Source organism: Chaetura pelagica, unplaced genomic scaffold (assembly GCF_000747805.2).
Source record: "Chaetura pelagica isolate M959 unplaced genomic scaffold, ChaPel_1.0 scaffold565, whole genome shotgun sequence".
Classification (NCBI taxonomy): Eukaryota; Metazoa; Chordata; class Aves; order Apodiformes; family Apodidae; genus Chaetura; species Chaetura pelagica.
In genome coordinates this window covers 557275-578832 of record NW_009953388.1, presented here as the reverse complement: position 1 = coordinate 578832, position 21558 = coordinate 557275, and the positions used below count along the sequence as shown (strand labels likewise).

Sequence of the window (21558 nt, the reverse complement as noted above, 5' to 3'; positions counted from 1 at the left end):
CATACAAAATAATTTTTGCTGTTTAGACTTCAGATAATTAATACACAGTGCAGCCAACAAGAAACAGAGCTGATGCAGAATCCTACACATAGGTGTACCATTATGTTTGTCTCAGTCCCTCTTTGAACCATGACACAGGCCTCAACTCTTCACAGAGTTAAAGACATTGAAGGTCAGGCTTGATGGGACTCTGAGCAAGCTGGTTAGCTGAAGATATCCCTGCTTATTGTAGGTGGGGTTGGACTAGACGACCTTTAAAGGGCCCTTCCAACCCAATACATTCTATGATTCTTCATCCAGTATGTGCATTAAAGGTAAGTGAAGATAAGGATCTCACCTTTCAATTCTGACCCAAAATAAACAATTAGAGAAGTGCTCATATCATGGCTAGAGCAACATATCTGAGGAAAGCTACAAAGCAACACTTCAAAGGACCGACCCTTCTGGAAAGGGGTAAATGCAGAAGCCTAATACCAACAACCTTGGCAATGTGACTCATTCCACTCAGGACACTGTGTGATTTCCACACTCTTTTCTGCCCAGAACACAGGGATGAACATTAGTTATGCAGGCAGAAAGAAGCCAGGCACCCAAATACACAGAGAGGACACAAATGAAAAGTGGACCGAAAACACATTAAAAGGTCACCACCTAAGCATTTAAGCACTGAGCACAGCTCTACTTCAATGCTGAAATCCCTCCAGCCACCCTTGACTCAGCAGAATGGCTCTGCCCTACCCTGATAGCAGCAATGGGGTGGGGAATGAGAATGCAGCAAGTGCAACAAGCCCAACAGCTTTGTGAAAAAAAATTCTTTAGAAGCTCCAGAGAACTGCAAAGTAATTACATCAACAAGCCCTTTATTACTGTCCCAAATAACTGAAAATGCCTCTATTTTTTCAAACTTCTCAAAGCACATTAACAGATTGGAAACAAAATTCTTGAGTAAAAGACGTCCCAGTTTGTAATACCCACATTTTCATGTAGAACTTTCTAACAGACATATTTATTAATAATCTTTATTAATAAACTTTATCCTCACTTGAAATGTAATTCCTTGGGAACTAGCTCCAGATGAATCTTTCATATTCTGAGAATAATGTTCTTTTAATGGAGAAGTGACAGATACTTAGATTATATGAAAACCCTTAAGAGAACAGTTATGCCTCTACTGCGTTTTGACTCAGCACTTTGGTTTGAAGTCACAAACACTCCAGGAAGATCTCACACTGATTGGCTTCTGCAGTGCCACAAGGAGTGAATAATCCATGTGCCTTTCTCCATGTATTTGACTGCACATTCTTGCTCCTCATTTGAGACAGTAATATCTTCAAAGACTGGCCCTTAATGCTATTTCTAAATATGCCATTTGGCAGCATAGATCTGGTGCTCCAATTTGTGAATCACTTCCAGCCATTAAAATGTACTTCCAGCAGTTCTAAATTCCCCTGTACTCCAAAACTGGCTGATTGCATGGAAACACACAGAAGAAAAGAAATAATGTATACATCCTGGGGAGAAGGAAAGATAAAATGTCACTATATTCACAACACATTATATCCTGGGTGGGGTCTCTTTGTCTTTTTTTTACACCTTTGGACTAAGAATTCAATAAATGAGCAATCTCCATCCCAAGCAATAGGTATTTCCTACCCAAATCTAAAAGTGAAAGCATTGCTTATGAGAATGAAAGGAATTAGGGGTTATAATTAGACACAAATTTAAAGGGGAGTAGTTTCCTGGAAGTCATGTGTTCTTCAGGCTGCTCAAAACAGCTTTTCCTTCAGCTGAAGAGATCCCTCTTCAGGGAGGAGATTCTGTCTTTCAGCATTCATTTTTGCCTGAACTTTTCTTACACACCTGCTTATCACTGAGGTGATCTTCAGGACAACACTAAGATACCCAAGTTAATTGAATCTGATGGAGAAAATCCCCACTCATTTTATTACCTGGCTTTCCTCTACAGCAAACTGGCAGCTTAATAATCCTGCACTACCTGTGCCATATGACATCACATACTATTTTCCCCCACACCCAACTTGAGGCACGTTGCCTGAGAACATGAACCCGCCGGTGTAATAATGTCTCAATGACATGTCACTATTTGATTGCATATCCTATTCTTGCTATGATAGACAGTGTTGATTACTTCCTCACTTAAGGCCTTTTATAAACTGTTAGGCAATTGACTGCCCTGATTAAAAAGGAACACCTGGTAAACTGGAAACCGTGTCGCTCTGAGAGGCAGCAGAGCTTTCTGTGATACAAGCATCTAAAAGAAAAAAAGCAACACTAATCAGCAGTCTTGAGCACTGACAGAACCAAGTTCTCACTTCCACTGGAGGCAAGGGTAGGGGAAGAAGCCATCTGCTTGCAGCCCCTCTCTTCTCTAGCCTCTTCTCACAGGTAATTAGCAACAGAACAAGAGGGAAGGGCTTCAAGCTGCAACAGGGGAGGTTTAGATTGGACATTAGGGAAAAAAAAAATCCACAGAGAGAGTGGTCAGACACTGGAACAGGCTGCCTGGGGAGGTGGTGCAGTCACCATCCCAGGATGTGTTTAAGGGTCGTTTGATGCGGTGTTGGTGGATGTGGTTTAGGGGAGAACTTTGTAGAGCAGGGACGATGGTTGGACTCAGTGATCCTAAGGGTCTTTTCCAACCTGAATAGTTCTATGATTCTATGATTCTCCAAACAATCAGACCAACAAGCCTGTCAACAAGCAGTCACTACCCCGAAGTGGTCACCTTGTGTAAGGTTGGAACTGACTGCTCATCATATCTAGAGAAGCCAGTGTTGGCTTTGCATGAGAGACAATAAAAAGTATTTGGTTGATTACTATTCTGCCATGGAAGACAAACTAAACATCATGATTGCACCCCACACACAGAGCCCACCCTAGCAGACAGTTAAAGAGTAAGCTGCTAACTCTTTTTTAAAAGACTAAGGGTAACCTCTTGTTAGTAAGGCCTCGTCTTCTTAAATTTAATCACCACACACTTCAAAATACAAAGCCACACACAGCCTCCATGTGTTAAAACTGACCACACTATGCAGGAGGAGAAAGTGAAGCAATCTTCTCTATTTCTTCTTTTCCTCCCCCCCACGCCAATATCACATCTTCTTAGTGTTTCTAATTACAATTATTTGTAAAGAAAATAAGGTGCAATTGCATTCACTAATGAGGAAGACCAGACACCAGAACTTCCCTGCTACCAAATCTGAGCTTCAGCCGTTAGGTTGTGATTCCACCTTACAATGAAGTTTGCACGAGACCAGCATGATACTACACCCTTCAGCAAGCAATGGCTCTTCTAAGCACTCTGTAAGTCATATGCATGTTTAACTTAAATATTTTTTGCTGGTCACTTACACATATTTTGGATGCTGCATATTCTTGTGCTCCATGTATGTGGTGCTTCTAAAAGCAGCAACAGAAAGAACCTTGTTGGTACCCAGTGCCAGGCTCATTTTACATAGCACTTTTAGCTGTCTGGTGCCAACTCAAGTCTTTGCAAAGCCAAGAATTTTGCAAAGAAGAACTGAAGAAAGGCAGAACAACTATCCCACTTTTCCTAGGATATGCTCCACCATTTTATACCTTTACCATTTATGTTCTACCATCACTTGGCGTAGCTTTCATCACATTAGATCCAATACCCTCCCACCTTGCTTTTCTGCCAAGGACACCGAAGCTGGCTGGGGCAATGCTCAAAGTATGTTTATTTATGCACCTCCCTGAGGCATGGAAATACAGACATGCAGATTTCTTCTGATCACTGATGTGTAAACTCACCTATCCAGTAGCCCAGACCAGGCAAGGAGACACAGGAAGATTTCTTTATCCATATTTACTGTCAATGATACCATCTCCTTCTCATCTCCCCCCCCAGGCTAAACCCCAGTTTTCATATATTTTGAAAAACTATGGTCTTTATTTCACAGAATCATAGAATGGTTTTGGTTGGAAGGGATTTTTAAAGGTCCTCCAGTCAGCCCCCTGCAATGATCAGGGACAGCTTCTGCTAGATCAGGTTGCTCAGGGCCTCGACCAAACTGACCTTGAGTGTTTCCAGGAACAGGGCATCTACCACATCTCAGGAAGAACTGTTCCAGTATTTCAGCACGCTCATAAATAAATTATTCCTTATATCTAGACTGAATATTTTTGAAAGATCAAATAGGCATATTGCCCCCACACCATCCCCCGGAAGGTAATATTCCACCCAAACCCCAAAATCTTTAAACCTCTTTATTTCACTGATCCTGTGGCAGCTTAAGCACTGGCCCAGCACTTGAGATCCAAAGAAAAGAAGAGCCTGTAGGTAGGCAAGGTATGTACATACATGCCTACACCCTGGGCAACCAGCTCTAGATGCCATTGACAGAGCAACAGGGTTGAGCTGACTTTCAGAGGTCCCTTCCCATGTCAAGTATTCTGAGATTCTAAGCTGACAGATCTGTTTTAGTAATAGGTCTTCATAAGGTAAAAATGCCAGAACAGGTTATACCCTACCACAGTTCACCCCAAATCCCTTTTTGAGGATCACTGATTAAGTGCCCAAGACATGCCAATGGCCCACACAATTTACAAGTGTGACAAACACATAGGGTATAAATTAAGAACATATTCAATAACATCTTCACATCTGCCCACCACAAAATACCATCAAAGCTGTCTCATAGAAAAGAGTTCCCTTGCCCTTGTATTTACATTTACAACAGAGTATGGAGACTTCAGCAGCACATGCAACTCCCTTCAGCTTTGTGATGTGCACGCACATACGCGGGGAGAGCCCTCAGTGTAAATACAGAAGATGGCTCCCACTACAATGGTGGAGTTGCAAAGCTTCCTAAGCACAGTTACCATTTCATGCAGCTCTGCAATGGTCATGCTTAAAGCTGACACCAGGCAAAGCCCACGTGATGTCTGTTCAAAGCTGAGACTAACTGGTAACTCAGTTCACTCAGCTTTAAGTGATACTAAATGTTTGTGGTGGCCTTAACAGGCCCATATTTTCTTCCTCCACAACACCCCGGACTACGACTGTAGTTGTACCTGCTTGTGTAGAAGCCAGTTCTGACCCAGAGGTGTTGGCCACCCACCTACCTGGCCCCACCTTGCCACCCTCTGCAGGGCCACCCAGCCCAGCTCTGGCAGAGCTGCTGCTCAGACCTTCAAAAGACTGGGCAGAACTTGCTTACATCTGCTTGTAAAAACACAACATAGATAAGCTCCAGCTAATTTTTTTGGAGAACAGCATGGCCTCTACCAAAATAGTGATCTGACATAGCCTTCTGGTCTTTTGAGATATGCAGTAAATAACAAAGCAGTTAAAATCAAGAGACTCATTTTCTCATAGTTTTTCCTCCTTCACAAAAGCAGCAAATTCAAATTCAGGCAAGACAGTCACTACCAACTGTACTGATAGAAAAAGAAGAGTTTCAATGTTTCCAGTAATAAAAGCTTTTTTCATGCCTAATTTTTATTTTTGCAAGATTTCTTGAAAGGTTCAGAAAGGAGGGCTGATGCTCTTTCACATGCAACTCTACAGCATGGAAAACCTTGGTTACTACAGATCATCACATTCTATCTTATTCTTTGTGGGATCCTGATACTTGTTTTGGTATTTATCTGCCCTGAGCATGAGGAGCTAAGGCTACTTATCTAACATCCAACAGGAGCAACCCTTGTTGCACAGCATGGGCTGCATCCTCGTCCTCTTCCCCACTGATGGCTCAACTGAGAAGTAAAAATTGGGCTCAGAATACTGTTTGTGAAAGCCTGGTGCCTCCCTGGCAGATTTTTCCTCCATTTGCCATTTACTGAAGTTGAACCAAGTAATCAGCGTCTTCTACACACAAAAACTGAAGTGATGTGCTGTTTTTTCATTGAACCACATTAATCTTTGAAAGGCCCTTTTCCTACCACACCTCCAGTTCCGTCCTGGTTCAAAGAGAACCAGTAACTTGCATTGACAAGCTCTGCAAAAGTCCTGCTGTCACCAAATGTGAATGCTCAGTTGCTACCAGTTTAGACTAATCCCCACCAGTCCCGTAGAACCAGCCAGCATGAAAAGCCTGGTCATTTTGGCAGCTTGCAAGTATCATGTTTCTCAGAAGGCAAACACGTCCCTTCTCTAGCACTCCTGTACTTCAGTTACGACCTGCTTTGTCTGTCTCCTACTGAGATGCTACAGCACAAGCTGGCACTTCAGGACAGCCGCAGATGGAGCTGGCTCGGCAGAAAACCCTTTATACGGTGCTCCGAAGGTGCACCTTAAGAGTTAAACACCAGCACATGCTTCAGAGGAAGATTAAAACCAGCACGGAAAACTGCACCGAGTTTTGGTTCCTGTCTCTTTTTTGTCAAACCCCTTATTTTTGCACTGACTCACCAACCAGCACAGTGGGTAACTCGCACCCACATTTGCTGAAGGGAGAAAGAAAACAAAAGAAAAAAACAAACCGTGAAAGAAGATTATTTACCGAGCCTGTCCTTGTCTTTGTCTGATAGGCCTGCACCCACAAGCCAGAAGAAACTCCCCTGCTGTTCCCTCCACCTTGGTTTTTGGGGAGCGAACGGGACAAGCTCCCCTCCTCCACCGGGCAGGGCCAAAGGGGAAAGCGGCAGAAATGAGACTTTTCAGCAGTTGTTTTCTGCCACCATCCCAGCCGGTTGGGAAATCCCAGCCAGCAGCAGAACCGCCCGGTGTTCCAGCCAGCTCAGCCTGCCTCATTTCCTGCAGAAAACACTCACCCCGAGCTTTTCTGTCCCAGCTCCGCAGGACCTGCGGGGGTGGGTGGGTGGGACCCTCCACCAGCCCCTCACCCGAACGCCGTCCAGAAAGAGAAGACCCCGGGGAGGGCAGATGGGGTCCGTGTGTTTGGTGTAAGTATTTCAGGTGTTACGGCCGTGGAAGGTGCTTTCTAAACGTGGCGAGGGAATTCCAGCGCGAATTCGGTTTTAGCAGCCTGCAGCTTCCCAAGGGGAAAGCTGAGTCAGAGGCACTGATGTCTTCTGACACTCAGGGAAGCACAACCAGCCCTAAATCTGACAGCTGCAAAGAACACTGCTGCAAGTACAATCCTACAGCTTGTAACAACAACGCACTGTTAGGGAGCGCTGGCCAAGGAACTGAGATTTTCAGCAGCGGGACTGCCTTGCATGGGGGTGCTGGGGCCTCAAGGGAGATTCACCAAAAACAGTTAAAGAAGTGAAAACATTTATTATAAAACAGTGGCCTCGCCATACATTCATTAGAGCCCCTTTAAACGTATACCTGCAGGTAAACTCCACCTTAGCCTTTCTAAGGAGGCATGCAAGCCCTCTGCCCGGAGGTCAGACAGAGCCCAACCTGTTCCACTTCCACACATCCCACTATAGAGAAACCTGCCCACATCTTGCCCTCTACAGAGTTCTACAGAAGGAACATGAGGTGTTTTCCACAAAGCACAGAGGACACTCTCTAAGGTAGCTGCTCTCGCCCATTCAGAGGCAAACCACACTGAATGATCTCTGTCAGAAATTTAAAGACTGGAGTTCACTGCAAAGGGCAGATGGCCTTTAGTCAATAAACCAATTGTTAGGACAGGATCTCAGTTTTATGATTCATCTAAAAATACTGCACACCCAGCTCAAAGATGGTAACCTAGACCGTCCAGTTTACCATTGTTTTGAAAAACATGACAAAAGTGACAAAATATTTTCAACGTCTGCTTATATTTCAGGTTCTATTTGTGCAACTACTTAAGGATACAAACAATACCCAAGCCTTGGTAAAAGCAGTTTCTGGTCTGTTGTTCCTCCTAAGCTCGGAACAATCAACTTAGTACAGTGATAAATGTGCAGGAAACAACAAAGACAGTAATTGCCTTATGACTGTATTAGCAATTTGAAACAGAGACTGTGCCTACCTTAAAACAAGATGAGATTTTAATAAATTTGGGGCTGGGAGGTGTACACTGGAATATCTCTACCGCTTTTACCCAGTTAGCTTTCCTAATCTAATGTACAGACAACTAGACTTACCTGGTGTTTGTACTTTGCCTGTTAGTGAGGAAGTGCTGAAAATGATGCTTGTGAGTGACTGAAGTTATTTACACTGTTGTTAGATTATTTACTAAATCCCAGTCCACTTGAAAGCCCATGCAGCTCCCAGGACACAGGGCCAAAAGCAGCCACTGACAGCTATCTGGTGCCTTGCCTGGACTGAGTGCCATACCAGGAAGCCCTTTGCAGTTACATTTCCAGACAGCTCTGATCTCATCTAGGATGCTGACCTTTTAAAAAAAAGGAAAAAAACCCAAACAACACACTCATTCTGAAGCCCACTAAAATGTTAGCTGCACAAAGATCTTCTTCAAGTTTATCTGGAAGAGTCTGATGGTTTTGAGTGAATCAAGTACTAGGTTTTGCTGAACGTGTCCCATATGTGCTGTTTATGCACCAGGACAGACAGACAAAATGCCACCAGGCTGTGTTTTGTCACAAAAATAATGTCCTAACCACAAGAACAAAAATAAACCAACTGGTTTCACTAACTTTTCAGAAGATCAGCACAGATTTTCCCTCAGGACTCAAAAGGGACAAGGATGTACAAGTACCCGGGCACAAGCTCTCTCTTCTAAAAGTCCCCAGCTCCTTGGCAGCTTTGGAGAAGTGTCCCCCAGCCAGGACTGCTGGGGCCGGGCACACAGAGAGCCGGCAGCACAGGGGAAAGGACCAACAATGCAGCCTGCAACAAGAGGCTTCACGAATATCTGCACAGCTGGGGAGAGACTTAGGAGCCGAACAAAGTTATCCTTAGTTAAACGGTAACCAAATCTTAAATCTAAATCCTCCCAAGAGGAAGGGTGATAAAAAGCTTCACCCCCTCAAAGCATCCTGCTGCATATCTGCAAGGCAGGTAGGTTTGCTCAGACAGCTAGATGCTAAATAATGCTAAAGCTATAGGGCTTATAATTATTTCAAACAGAAAAGTAAAGCTACTCCAAGTCACAAAATGAATGCCATGTATAAAATACAACTCCTTCTGCACTGTGCAGGCTGGGGAGGCGGGGGGATCATTTTCCCTCTTTTTGAATCTAACCCTGTGTCTGAGAGAAAGCTCCTCCCAGGCTGTACCACGCACACATGAAAGCAGCTTTCCCGCAGGGAACCCACTAAGGCTTCCTCGATGCTTTCCGAGCACAAAACCAGACATAGTAAGAACAGCCAGCCAACTGCACGAAGGCATTTACTCACCTGATTTTCCCATGATCAAGTGGTGTCGTGTTGTGTGCTCGGTTCAGCTTTCACCTGCTGCCGCTTCCCTCGCCCGGGTTTCGCTGCTCAGCGCGGCGGAACGAGGCGCTGCCGGTTCCAGCCCAACTTCTCCGGCCGCCCGCGACCGCTGCCGGAGAACACCCAGCAGCATGAACGTGTTACCGCCCCTTCTCCAGCACTGGAGGAAGCCTGCCCATGCCTTATAAGGCACAGGGACACGCTTTTTTCTTTTTTTTTTTTTTTCTTAAAAAGATCCTCTTTAGGGTCAGCAGCTATTTATCCTCCACAGTAACCAAGCAGCTCCAAAACACCATATGGTTTCACATACCAATTTAGCTCCGTAATCGTGGCTGTCTTCTGATAAGAATAGGCTGAGGAAAGAGATTCTGCTGACAAAGAATTCTGCTGCCACAGCGGGCAGAGCCCACGAAGTTAATTCATTCAGTTAGGTACTTGTTAAACTTTTACCCGGTTACTGGATGTGAAGTTGAACCTGGCAAGTGATGAGGCAGTTTGAAGTACAACGAGGTTTCATGTCTAAAATAACTCACATCCTGCCCTGTCACGGCGTGATCTGTGGGAGGTTATTAGTAAAACAGAGCAAAAGATTTTGCAGGTTAAATAAGAACCGTGCTGATGATGTATTTCTGTTAAAAGAGCTGGATGTGCTTATGCCTCATTTTTATCTGCTCTCCTGGTTTGAGCCAGGACATCTGTGCAAGCACACTGTGCCACCCTTATCTTCACACTACATCAAAACACCTCAAGCTAATCTGGCAAATACTAACTGCTCCAGCTACAGCAGACACAACGCTTTGATTTAACTTTAGAAGTGCTGCACCTCTCCAAACAGTAATTCAGTGATGTGCTTCCAACTTTCAGCTTTTCATCATCGCAAAACATTATCTGAGGTCAATGCCTCCCACTTTTTTACACAGCCTTTCAAAACGCCAAGGTTATACTTGGCCTTGTGCCAAGTCCGCTGGCTCAGCAGGTTCTAATTATCCTTTATCCACCTCTGGGGGCTGAGCTCCATGGTAAGAAAAGAAAACCCAGAAATAGAGAGATGTGGGTTGTTAGGGTTTTTTTTTTTCCTTTTGAAACAACAAGCAGCAGCAGGTGGGCAAAGACACTACCCCTTCACCAACACATCGCTCCTCCTGAGGCTGAAACACAGGCCAAAGGGGCTGTGACTAACTAATCACTGATGGAATCACTGAGAAGAGATATGGGTGTAACTGATCACCATCCGGAAGAGGAAAGAGAGGGTGTGAGGTCACACTCATCTTCCCTTTGCTGGTAACAAGGCCCACAGCTGAGCAGGAGGAAAAAGTCAGAGAAGGTGCTGGACAACTTCCTCCTCCCTCTGCTGTGAGAGTGGTAGCTGCTGGCTCAGGAGCTGGGTGGAGAGCTGGAACTGGCAGTGTCAGAGCCCTTTATCTGGAGGTGAAAGCTGCTGTTTCGTTTGCTTGCAGAACTGAGCAAACCATGGGCCTGTCTGTGAACCCTAGCTTCTAAAAATATTCTGCTGAACTTGAAATACTGGGTCGTACAACTCCTAAGACATCTATCAACACCCAGCAATACCCTGTGCCACTGTATGGCCATGACTAGGAGGAGAAGGAAATGCAAATTTGCATAGCTGGAAGTCTCTGGCATTTGAAATGTTCTTTTATATCCTCATAGTTATTGTAACATTTTATGCTGCTTATGTTTTAGATCTTGTAGAATATTCAACCGCATTATCAAGCAACATCCCCTTGGGACCTGGACTGCATCAAGATCTTTACAAGTGACCAGAGACACCTGCATGTGATTTTCGCAGCATCCTGTGCAACCACAAGTTGGAAAAGAGGGTTTTTCTGATCTGGCAAAAATCCAGTGGTACCTACAGGGGGGAAAAAAAAAAAAAAGTGCTTTTTCTGATCAGAAAATGAGGAAATCAAAATCACTGCTCAGGCATGAAATGTGAAAACTATCAGTACAAAGTGAACGCAATGACTCATCAGAGACTGGAAAGCGATGTAAGCTGAGATACCCAAGAACAAGAGGAAGGAGGGAGCTGGGATTTTTAGCATTCTAACATTACTTGATGAAATTTCCACACTAATGAAATATTGCTGATCTTATCAGATGGAAATTTGGAGGAAGTATGTACACTAATTATTAGAAGGCAATTGAGTCTTTGAAAATAATGAAAGCAATTAAATAAGAACCACTGCTTGGGAAATCTGCAAACTGTAAATCATTAATGCACTTTTTACCAGTTTCAGGTTGTATTAAACATACAAACATATGAGTGGAAACAAATGGGATTTCCCATTTGTTTGATGATGGATCAGAGCACCTCCAAATGCATGCTTAGCTACTGCATGAATCTTTACAAAGAAAATGCTTAGATGACACTCTGACACTCATATTATACAGTAATGGACATTGGAAACTATCTTACAGAAACAGAGATGCCCTGACAGAACCAGATATGAGTCCAGCATTTGGCATCCTTTAGCAACACCTATTAAACATTTCTGGAAAAGATGCAAAAAAAAAGGACAGTGTGGATTGTCTCATTTTTAGTTCTTGTATCTTTATGCTAAAAGGAAAACAGAACATAAGCAGCTGGCTAGAAAAAGTAACACTTAACTACTAAAGACTGGTGTAATAAATATTCTTTCTGGAAATAGGTTATACAGCACATAAGAAGGAAAGATGCAATTTGAAAGGAAGTGCTTGCATCATTACAATCAGGGAATCGGAGATAATTCATCTCCTATTTCATCTACATCCTAAAAATCTGTGGCTAAAATTTTGGTGTCACACTGAATATGTGACATTCAGATAACAAAACTGATTCCTCCTTCTACCCTGTCTTCTTTTCTCCCACTAGAGCAAATCTATCTCACCCACCTGCATCAACCCGTTTTCTTTGTCTTGATGTGACTGACCCTAAAGCTCACAGTCTCATGACCTTCTCTGGTGCTACCATATGTAAACCACGTCCTTTCCCTTTTTTTTGTCCTTTCTCTACTTTGCTTTCCTGTCTCCTCTGGAAGCTTCCTGCACCCCTTCCCATCAGCATTTTCTCTTCACAGTCCCCCAGCCTGCTCTGTGAGACCTGCTCTTTGCAGTGTGATCAGCCCTGGGTAGCCACAGGCACTCTTGGGGTGCCCCACAGACTGCCTCAGGGCATGTGGACCCAACAAGGCCAGGACGGTAGAACAGACAGTGTGAATTTCCAGGCCCAGCCAGGATTATGTTGTTGTGTGTTGTCTCATGCTCAGTCTTCACAGCCACGTGAGGGAAGCCTCCTGTATTGTTCCAGTAGCTTCCAACAGCCAGCCATATATGGATAAATCTGTAGAAACCAAGGACTAAAGTGATGCATTTTGACAGAGCAAGAAACTCCAGGTGGACCCCACATTACCTGTTGTTTTCCCAGAGGTTTGCCTCCACACAGTTCAGCACCCATCTCCCTCTGGCAAGACACCCACCCAAGCAGGACTCTGCATCAGCGGTGTGTCTGTTGTGGGGCCCCAGCAGCATCGTGGATTTCAGCCTGCAGTTTCTCTTCCAGCAGCTGTGTGAGTGATGAAGGAACAGCCAGCCAGCTGCTGGTTGTACAGATCCCCAGCTGTTTTAGGCAGGTTCAGACACATTTAAGAAGGCCTGAGATAAAAACCTTTTCACATGTGCAAGCTCCAGTGGGTCCAGTTGATACAAACGGCTGTCATCAATATTTTGAATCATTAATTAATAACATCAATTGGTATGAATCAGGTACCACTAGGAGCCCACACGGACTGGGACAGACATACAGCACCACTGTCATACGTAAGCCCTGACAAGGAGGTGTGTATACCCCTCAGCCTTCTTTTAAATGCAACACTAAGCCGTTTCTCCACAAGTCAAACCATGCATGGAAAATGTTTGTGAGCAATAGTAATTGCAACAAACCCATTCTCCCCAGAGACTATTAACAAGTGACCCTAAGGTCCAACAGTATTCATATGAATATAGATACATCACATATGGATAACATCATATAGGGTGACAAGAACCATGAGTGAACAATAAAATTATGCACCAGACTATCAATCAACTACAAAACTGCATATTGAGGTAAACAGGGCAGAAATTATGGTAGAATATTTGAGAATATTCCTTCTGTTTCAGTTTTGCCAGGCTTTGCTTGTGGGACCTAAACTGGTATTGCCTTTTCACCTGTAAAATAATCCAGGCTGTGTCTCAGGTCACAAAAATTCAGCTTTAACACAGTTGGAGAAGTTTACTTTTATCGCAAGAGGAGATACTCATCTCTGCTTTCTAGTCTGACCATAACTCACAGATTCTGAAGAGACTGAAAAGAACCGAGTTGAAAAGAGCTACAGCACAAAAGCAAGGCTCTTCTGCTTTTCTCAGCACTGTGCTGTTATCAGATGGCCACATCCAAAAAGCCCTCATAGAAAACTGGAGAGTCACCGCAGAGTAGTCATTGCCTTCAACTTCTTCCTACACATTGTGAGATAAAAGTAGCGCGTGATTTATCACCGATAACGGTTTTATGGGCTAGATTCAAAGCAAAAGTTTTGGGGAGAAAGTATATGAATACTGCTATCCACAGAGTATGGCACAGGCACTGGCCTTCTCTAGAGTTCCATCATCCTCCCCAGATGACACTCTTCAGGCTCAGTCCTTGACCATCTAAATGTTTAGATGTACAAGTACTCAGATCTCACCAGAGCAGGGCAGTGAAATGCCCACTGCAGGCTCAGGGTGTTCCTCAACGTGGACCAAATTATTTGGATTCTATCTTCAGAAAAAAACCACAAAACCCTGAGGAAATCCCTCAGAATGGTTGCTATCAACTGTGTCCAAGCAGGATAAAAAAGATACAGCACAAACTCCGTAAGAAGTGTCACCTCCCACCTCTGCGAATGCTCATTGTGCTTCCTCCGCCACAAAGAACGACGTGCAGCCCCTATTATCCTGTAAGAGACAGGGGTGAGCTCAGCCTCGGGGTACAGAGGAGTTCAGGTAAAGAAGGGGAGGAGAGGGTACTCTGGAAAGCCTTGCACAAAAAAGGATTTGAGGATGTTCAAAAGGAAGAGGGCTCCTGTCAGCACTACAAAGCGTTACCTCTGTCCTCCCAGTCTGCGGTGGGCTGAGCAGTACCTGAGACGTGGTGTTAGGACTTTACAGACTCTCTGCTTCAGCACAGAACCTCAGTCTGAGGTGAAACCCCATTTTTCCAGGGCTCTGTGGCAACAGGCCACGAGGCCAGCTGCTGGCCTGCATGAGTGGTATATCCATACATAAACACACCGACTCCCCATCATCTGTGGTTTTGCCTTCTTATGTGTGGCCACGCAACCTGCTACATTTTGTATCAGATCCACAAAGCAGTAACCTTAGTTTTAGCAGAACCATCATCCTACTAACTTGAAGCACCTCCTGCTTAACAGCCACATATTTAGCCATTACATTAAAATATCCTTGTATATGAACAACTTTATGAGTCAGAAAGTAAATTTGAGCAGTTACTCATGAATAAGATCACACAATTATGATACATCCTGAAAACATCAGTTTCAATGTTCAGAAGACAAGAAAGTGCATCTGATATTGAGAATGACTAAAGAAACAAAGAAGGCAGACAATGTGATTGTAGTACCTCTGATTTGTTTGCACCTTGAATTACACAGGCAGTCCTGGTTTCCTGATCTCAAAAATTGTACAGCAGAAGTTGGAAAAGGCAACAAGGACATGGAAGCTTCATACACAAACCAACACAGCTTTAAGGAGCTTGGTTAAGTGGAAAGTATCCCTTGGAACTAGATGATGTTTAAGGTCCTTTCCAACCCAGACCATTCCATGATTCTGTAATTCTTCAGCCAAAGGAAGAGATCATGGAAAGGGAAATTACTGACATTACAAGATGATGAACAACACAGATGGCTAATGACTGTTGATTATGTCCTTCAATAAAATAATTGGGAGATATTAAAAGAAGATTGTGGAAAAAAGATTTTTAAAAATGGATGTGGGATGCAGCAGAGAAGGGGCTTTGGCAGACAATTTTTATTTTTGTGCACATTGCCTCTTGTCCTACCAGCAACCACTGCTGAGAAGGGTCTGTCTCCCTCTCCTTCTTCCAGGTATTCATACATGCTGATGAGATCCCCCCCCCCAAGCCTTCTTTCCTCCAGGCTGAACAGTCCCAGCTCTCTCAGCCTCTCCTCATAGGAGAGATGCTCCAGTCCTGCAATAATCTAATCATCTTTGTGGCCCTGCACAGGACTCACTCCAGCACCTTCCTATCTTTCTTGTACTGCCAAGCCCAGTAAAGACTTGCCAGTAAAGACTGAGACACAGAAGTCAATGAGTACCTCATCCTTTTTCATGTCCTGTGTCACCAGGCCCCCACTGCATTCAGCTGTGGGCCACATTTACCTTGGTCTTCCTTGCGCTGTTTACGTACCCGTAGAAACCTTTGCTGTTACCCTTCACATCCCTTAAGTCCAGGTCAGCCTTCTCTTTCCTAACCCTATCCCTGCAAGATCCAACAGCAGCTCAAGCATCCTGCTGGGTCACCTGCCCCTGCTTCCACCTCCCGTACACTTCCTTATTATGTCCAAGTTCAGTTAGGTCTGTTCCTCCATGTCACTCCTCCATCATCTCCTCTCCAACAGCTTTCCTACCTGAACTTTACCTCACTCTCCACAATTCTCCTGCATCAATTTCATTTCCATACTAGTGACCCATTGCTCAAATACAAACTCCAGCACCACCACATCTGCATTCATCACACAGCTTGGGCCAGCAGCATGGTATGAATACCCAACAGCAGCTGTAGCATGTCAGATGGACTCCTGGCGCAAGGGTCTGTATACGTGTGGTCCAAAAAATCCATTTCACACCCAGAGACAGTTCCATGGTTCAAACTAATGAGAGCCAGAATGCAAAATGAGGTGGGCACTGGAATATCAGCTAGTCTTGCTTTTGATGATGTCTTTCTATTGTTGATTCTGTGTTCTTCTCATAATTTCATCCAAGTCATTTGGCAGAGTCTTGACTTATCTCACTGGTCCATGCAATGAGTTTTAAACTGCAGTGCTCGTCTACCTTGTTAGCTAACAACATTATAGCTTTTCCCTTGGCAAGATTTCTCTGGCATTGCTGCTTTGTGTTTTCCTTCTTTTGACTACAGAAACACAATTAAATCCAGGAAGTCAAGCTAATATATCCAGTAAGAAAACACAATTTTATTCAATTATATTGTTTAGTATTATTGCCCTCAATGAATACTTTTTCCCTTAACAGTCTTCCAACACTGAATTTTAGATGCAAAAGGCACACTTCCAAAAAAGATTCCCAGTGATCATTAATGCCAAGAATAAGGGGCACTGCTTATCACCAGCATCTGAACCAGTCTTGGAGTTGATAAAATGGAGCTTCTCTGCAATGACAATAAGATTATTTGTTCTTCTTTCCCTCTACATTTCCAAACAAATTTCAAAGCCCTCCCTGCAGAGGAAAGGGCTAATCAAAGAAGTGTGAGGAAAACAGATGCTAATTCTTTGGGACAACTCATGGAAAAAGGAGTTCACTACTCAGCTCAGTGAGGTGACAGCCTGCAGCATTTTCCTTGCTGCACATCTCCCCAGTGACACTACCAGGAGAAACAAGTCCTGCCAGCACATGGCTTTGCTTGCCTTCTCAGGGGGACTCCTGGGAGCAGAAGGATGTCACCCCTTACTCCTGTGCCTGGACATCAGTGCTGGGGCTGGATCGTTTGGCTTGGCAGGACTGGTTTTTAGCCAGAGTAGTCTAATGGTCTGGCTAACTCCACCTGCAAGTCTTACTGCTTTTGTGAAAGAAGGAGTAATGGTGACCTGCTCCAGAATGTCCTTTCACAGTTCTTCTAGTGTGGTTAAAGCTCTTCCTAAAACAGTGTACTTGGAAGCAATGCACCATGAAGCAAAAAAGAAACTGTGAACAAATAACAAAATTGCATGTCTATGTAAGGTCTGCTGTGGATCTTCATCCATACCTCCCAGTTCAGGGATCTTACCCTCATCTGTTAATGCCACTCAAAGCTCTGTCACCACAAGTTAACACCTTAGCATTTGCCCAGGCTTACCTCCTGGCTGTGTTATTTTCTGTCTCTTCCACTCCTGCATGAGGCTCTGACCATTCCTTTTCTTTTTTCTTCTTTTTTTTTTTTCTTTAATGAATCAATCCAAAACAACTTTTCTGCCAGTTTGCAGTTCTCTGCAAACCTTTTGTATTGACTCACATTCAGAGAAACACGTCAGATGCTCCTGTTATATTTATTGCCAGGTCTCACTTTTAAAGTCCTAGGATTGTGGGAATTTCAGCTACTGCTTTTTCTTTTTTTAAAGGTTGCTTTCTAGACCTCTTGCTTGTAAAGAAAATCCTGACAGTACCACCTGTTAAGAAACAGATGTCAATTAATTTATTTTTAAATAATGTAGGCAACAAGCTATTCTCAAGGAACCTAGTTTCTAAGCAGTGGGAGATGGTAACTTCTTTCTGGCTCTATGGGATTTTCTTTCTTCATTGATGCTCAGCAAGTGTTGTTTTTTTTTTCTCCATGAATTCTTATTCTCCCTTTTTCTTTTCATCAGAAACCTGTAAAAGAATCCTTGCTAACATTCAGTTAATTTTCTTAGCTCTGTCACCTCATTTATATACCTGTATTTTCAATATATGGGTTTTTTTAAAAGACTAATGAAGACCCTGTATAGGTAGCACATTTGCCTGAAAACATATTTTATGACTAGGTATATAATTTTGTCTTTTTTTCTGTTATGTAAATGAATAGTCCATCAAGTAATGTACAGTCAATATTAAAGCTGATTAAAAAAATAGTTTGAGTCATTCATGTGGCTTTTAGACAGGATATCTTGTTTTTTCTGTCTGATATTTCCTTTTGTCTGATATTAGAAAGGCATTATTCCAATTTGCCTTTTTTAAACAGGGGACTGCATTCTGCCTCAGCAGGGTAAGTTCATCATTGCCCATGAACATTACCTTCTGTTTCCCTTTTTATTTCTTTGCATGTTACTGTGCACTTTTAAGACATTGATCATCACGTGTAATTTGAATACTACTTGTGCCGCTTTGCAAAATTATAAAAATGACCAGCAGTAAACGTTTGTGAGTAGATAACCTCTAACTAGAGGGAAAAGAACGTTATCCAGAAGCCCGGGATCAGCTGGAGTGGGGAGCTTGTACTACCACCTTTAGGCTGTACTACCACCCATCGGCTTAAAGTAGAATTTACAAGAGCAGTGGAGTGGGCAAAGCTTCAAGCCCCCTGTTGCAGCACAACCTGCCACACTATCCTAGCTCCTACAAAGCTGTGAATCCCAGCAGCTGAAGACGCCTCATTCCTGAGGGATTTGGCTGCAGTGGCTAGATACTACTAACCCCCGTTACAGAAAAAGTACCCTCTTTGCTCATAGCCAAATATAACACGGATTTTGGCTTTTCAAGGCAGAGCTTCTGTCTGGCTGTATGGAATTTTCTTGGAAGCTGGACCAGGAAAATAATTTTTTTTGCTATGAAAACTGAGGAAGTTTAAAAGTGCCCTAACTTAATTTTTTTATTTTTTTTTCTTGTAAGGGAACCTAAAACATTTACCATTTTCAAATGTAAAGTTCTCTTGACAGATGTAGATTCATGCTATCTTGCTCTTCTAATTCTGAGGTCACTTGGGTTATTCTTGGAGAACAGATTTGGAGAAGAGGAGGCTGAGGGGTGACCTCATTGCAGTTTATGCCTTCCTCTCCAGGGGAAGAGATGGGGCAGGTACTGATCTCTTCACTCCTGTGACCAATGACAGGTTCAAGGGACATGGCAGGAAGCTGAATCAGGGGAGATTTAGGTTAGGTATCAGGAAAAGGTTTTTCATGCAGAGGGGTGGTTGAGCACTGGAACAAGCTCTCCAGGAAGTGGTCACAGCACCAAGCCTGCCTGAGTTCAAAAAGTGTTTGGATGATGCTCTCAGACACATGGGGTGGTTCTTGGGGTGCCCTACACAGGGACAGGAGTTGGACTCGATGATCCTGATGGGTCCCTTCCAACTCAGCACATTCTATGATTCCATGATTTGGAAACAGTTGCTGTGCAGGACAGAATCCAAATTAGGCTTGCTATTAATTTCATAGTATTGCAGGTAAAACTGCTTAATCTTGAAGGTTATTATCAGTAGAAGCAATAAACTGCTATGGATTGTGAAAACATCAATTAACCCAGTGCCTCTTCATTTCAAGAGGTGTATGACACCTTTTGGAAAGGCAACTGTTGCTGCAGTGGAACAGCTAAATAATGAAATATTTAGATGCTGATGAAATCAAGGTATATGGGGAGTGAGGGGGGGCCCTTCTTCAAAGTTAAATGCCTGCTGCTTTCTGCATGTTTGCATGTAATTATTTTTCTAGACACTTCTTGTTAAATTTCAGGTAAGTTTTACATTAGAACTGCATTCAGAGCCTACTAATTTTGACTTCAATCTTTGTTTTAATATTTACTAAATGTTGCTTCAGGTACTATTCAGAACCTGGTCCCTGCTTTTGTTTGGAACCAAGACCATAAGGTTTTCCATTCTTTATCTGTTGCTCTACAACTCTTGCTCTACAACTGCATACCTTTTTTTGTGCTTATAACACAAAATCAGCAGACATGTTGTTTCCCTCACGCATTCCTTATTGCTCTGAATTTTCAATTTGGGGTGTTTGCATTGAGTTACATTGGCAGTAGAACAGCAGTGGTAAAGTTGTCGACAATCATGATTAACACCTGCCAGAGATCCTACAAGACTGTAAGCAAAAAGGTTCTCAGAAACAAGGGTTCAGTCTGGTACTGTCAGGTGGAATGCAAGACCACAACAGTAGCTAGAGAGCCATGAGTTTATTGATAATATACTTGCAGTGCAGTCAGCACGGGGAGCCCCAGCAACCACAGGGAGGGTTGAGGGGAGAGTGTGGCCTGGTCAGGTGCCCCATCCCTGCCTCCACACAGATACTTCTTATTTTCGACAGCAGGGTTTTTTTATATAAATATATATATATGTATACCTTGTGCCCACCTGGTTACACATCAAACCATACAACACTGCAATAAATAGAAGCTCAGGTCACTGTGACCTGATGATCAGCAGTGGGGGCAGGACACTGACGTTGTGAACTGAGACCAGATCACACGCATCGAGCCACATCCTTGACTCCTCGATCATCTTCCAAGTCCTCCCCTTGCCACGTGTACATCCCAACATGGTACATTTCTCTGTACAAACTGCAGGGACCAAGTTCCAAAACATGGAGTAGATTATTTTATGCATAGCTTTTCTTTCATCTCAATCAGTACATTAGAAAAAAAACAAAACAAGAACAAAAGACATCTTGTGGTATGGCTATTTACAGTTGCAGCAGCATAGATGTGTGTGTGTGTTAAAAAGATTTTTGATATAAAAGTAGGTCTCCCATTATTTCCCTATTTAAAAAAAAAAAGCCTAATGCAAAAGAGTTCTTAAGTTCCTTTCTCAGCATAATCTGAAAACTTATATTGTGTTTTAGGAAGACTTTAGAAATAAGGTACACAAACAAAGATTACCTGAAAATACTGCCTGAAGGAAGACAATAAGAATCAGAATGGCAATATGCCATCAATAATGCTCAGAAACGCCGCTGGCTTGAGGTTAGCATTTCTTTTGTTCACTTGGCTGTCTCTGTTCTGGCTGATTCATATCAATCCCAAAGCAAAAAATCTTCAATAAGGTGCTTCATTAAGACATGGGAAATAGTCTTCAGTCTTGAAGAGGACTGGAGCTTCATAGGGGGTCTGCTGTTGTCTTGAGGAAGATGGTTTCTGCAAATGAGATAAGCTTATTTTTCTCCTTCTTAAAAAAACCCTACATTTTAAAAGAAAGCCTACAAAGATAAAATGCAAAACAAGAGAAGTTTTATGGGCATATATCCTTAGCCAGGTGAATTTTTAATCATAACTTCAGTGGGTCTGGCATATTCTTAGTGTTAGTGAAGAAAAGCAGCCTTTGACTTTTGCCATTCTATCACCTGAAGAAACCCAATCCTGGAAAGTATAAGATATGCCAGCTCTGCAGGAGTCAAATGAGTCATCTTTTCCAGCTGATGGTACAGTCATTGTACCATTCATCCTTCCAAAGCTTCAGACCTTCACCATTCTTGCTTTGCCCTTTCAGTTCTCCTCAGCCCTTTCCTGTGAGTTAACCTTAACCTGTTTATTTAA

At 43.2% G+C, this 21558-nt stretch overlaps 2 protein-coding genes across 2 annotated transcripts in view; both read right to left on the bottom strand.

Moving 5' to 3' along the window:
* The window catches only part of GLIPR2 (GLI pathogenesis-related 2), a 26583-nt gene extending 17165 nt beyond the window's left edge, over positions 1 to 9418 (bottom strand). Inside the window, exon 1 of the mRNA XM_009998295.1 lies at positions 9301 to 9418. Coding sequence (XP_009996597.1) covers positions 9301 to 9418 — 118 coding nt within the window. The remainder of the gene's footprint in view (positions 1 to 9300) is intronic.
* An 11642-nt stretch (positions 9419 to 21060) lies between these two features.
* LOC104389325 (biogenesis of lysosome-related organelles complex 1 subunit 4-like) overlaps positions 21061 to 21558 on the bottom strand; it is an 8160-nt gene continuing 7662 nt past the window's right edge. The window contains exon 6 of the mRNA XM_009998294.1: positions 21061 to 21159. Within this exon, the coding sequence (XP_009996596.1) occupies positions 21061 to 21159 (99 nt within the window). The remainder of the gene's footprint in view (positions 21160 to 21558) is intronic.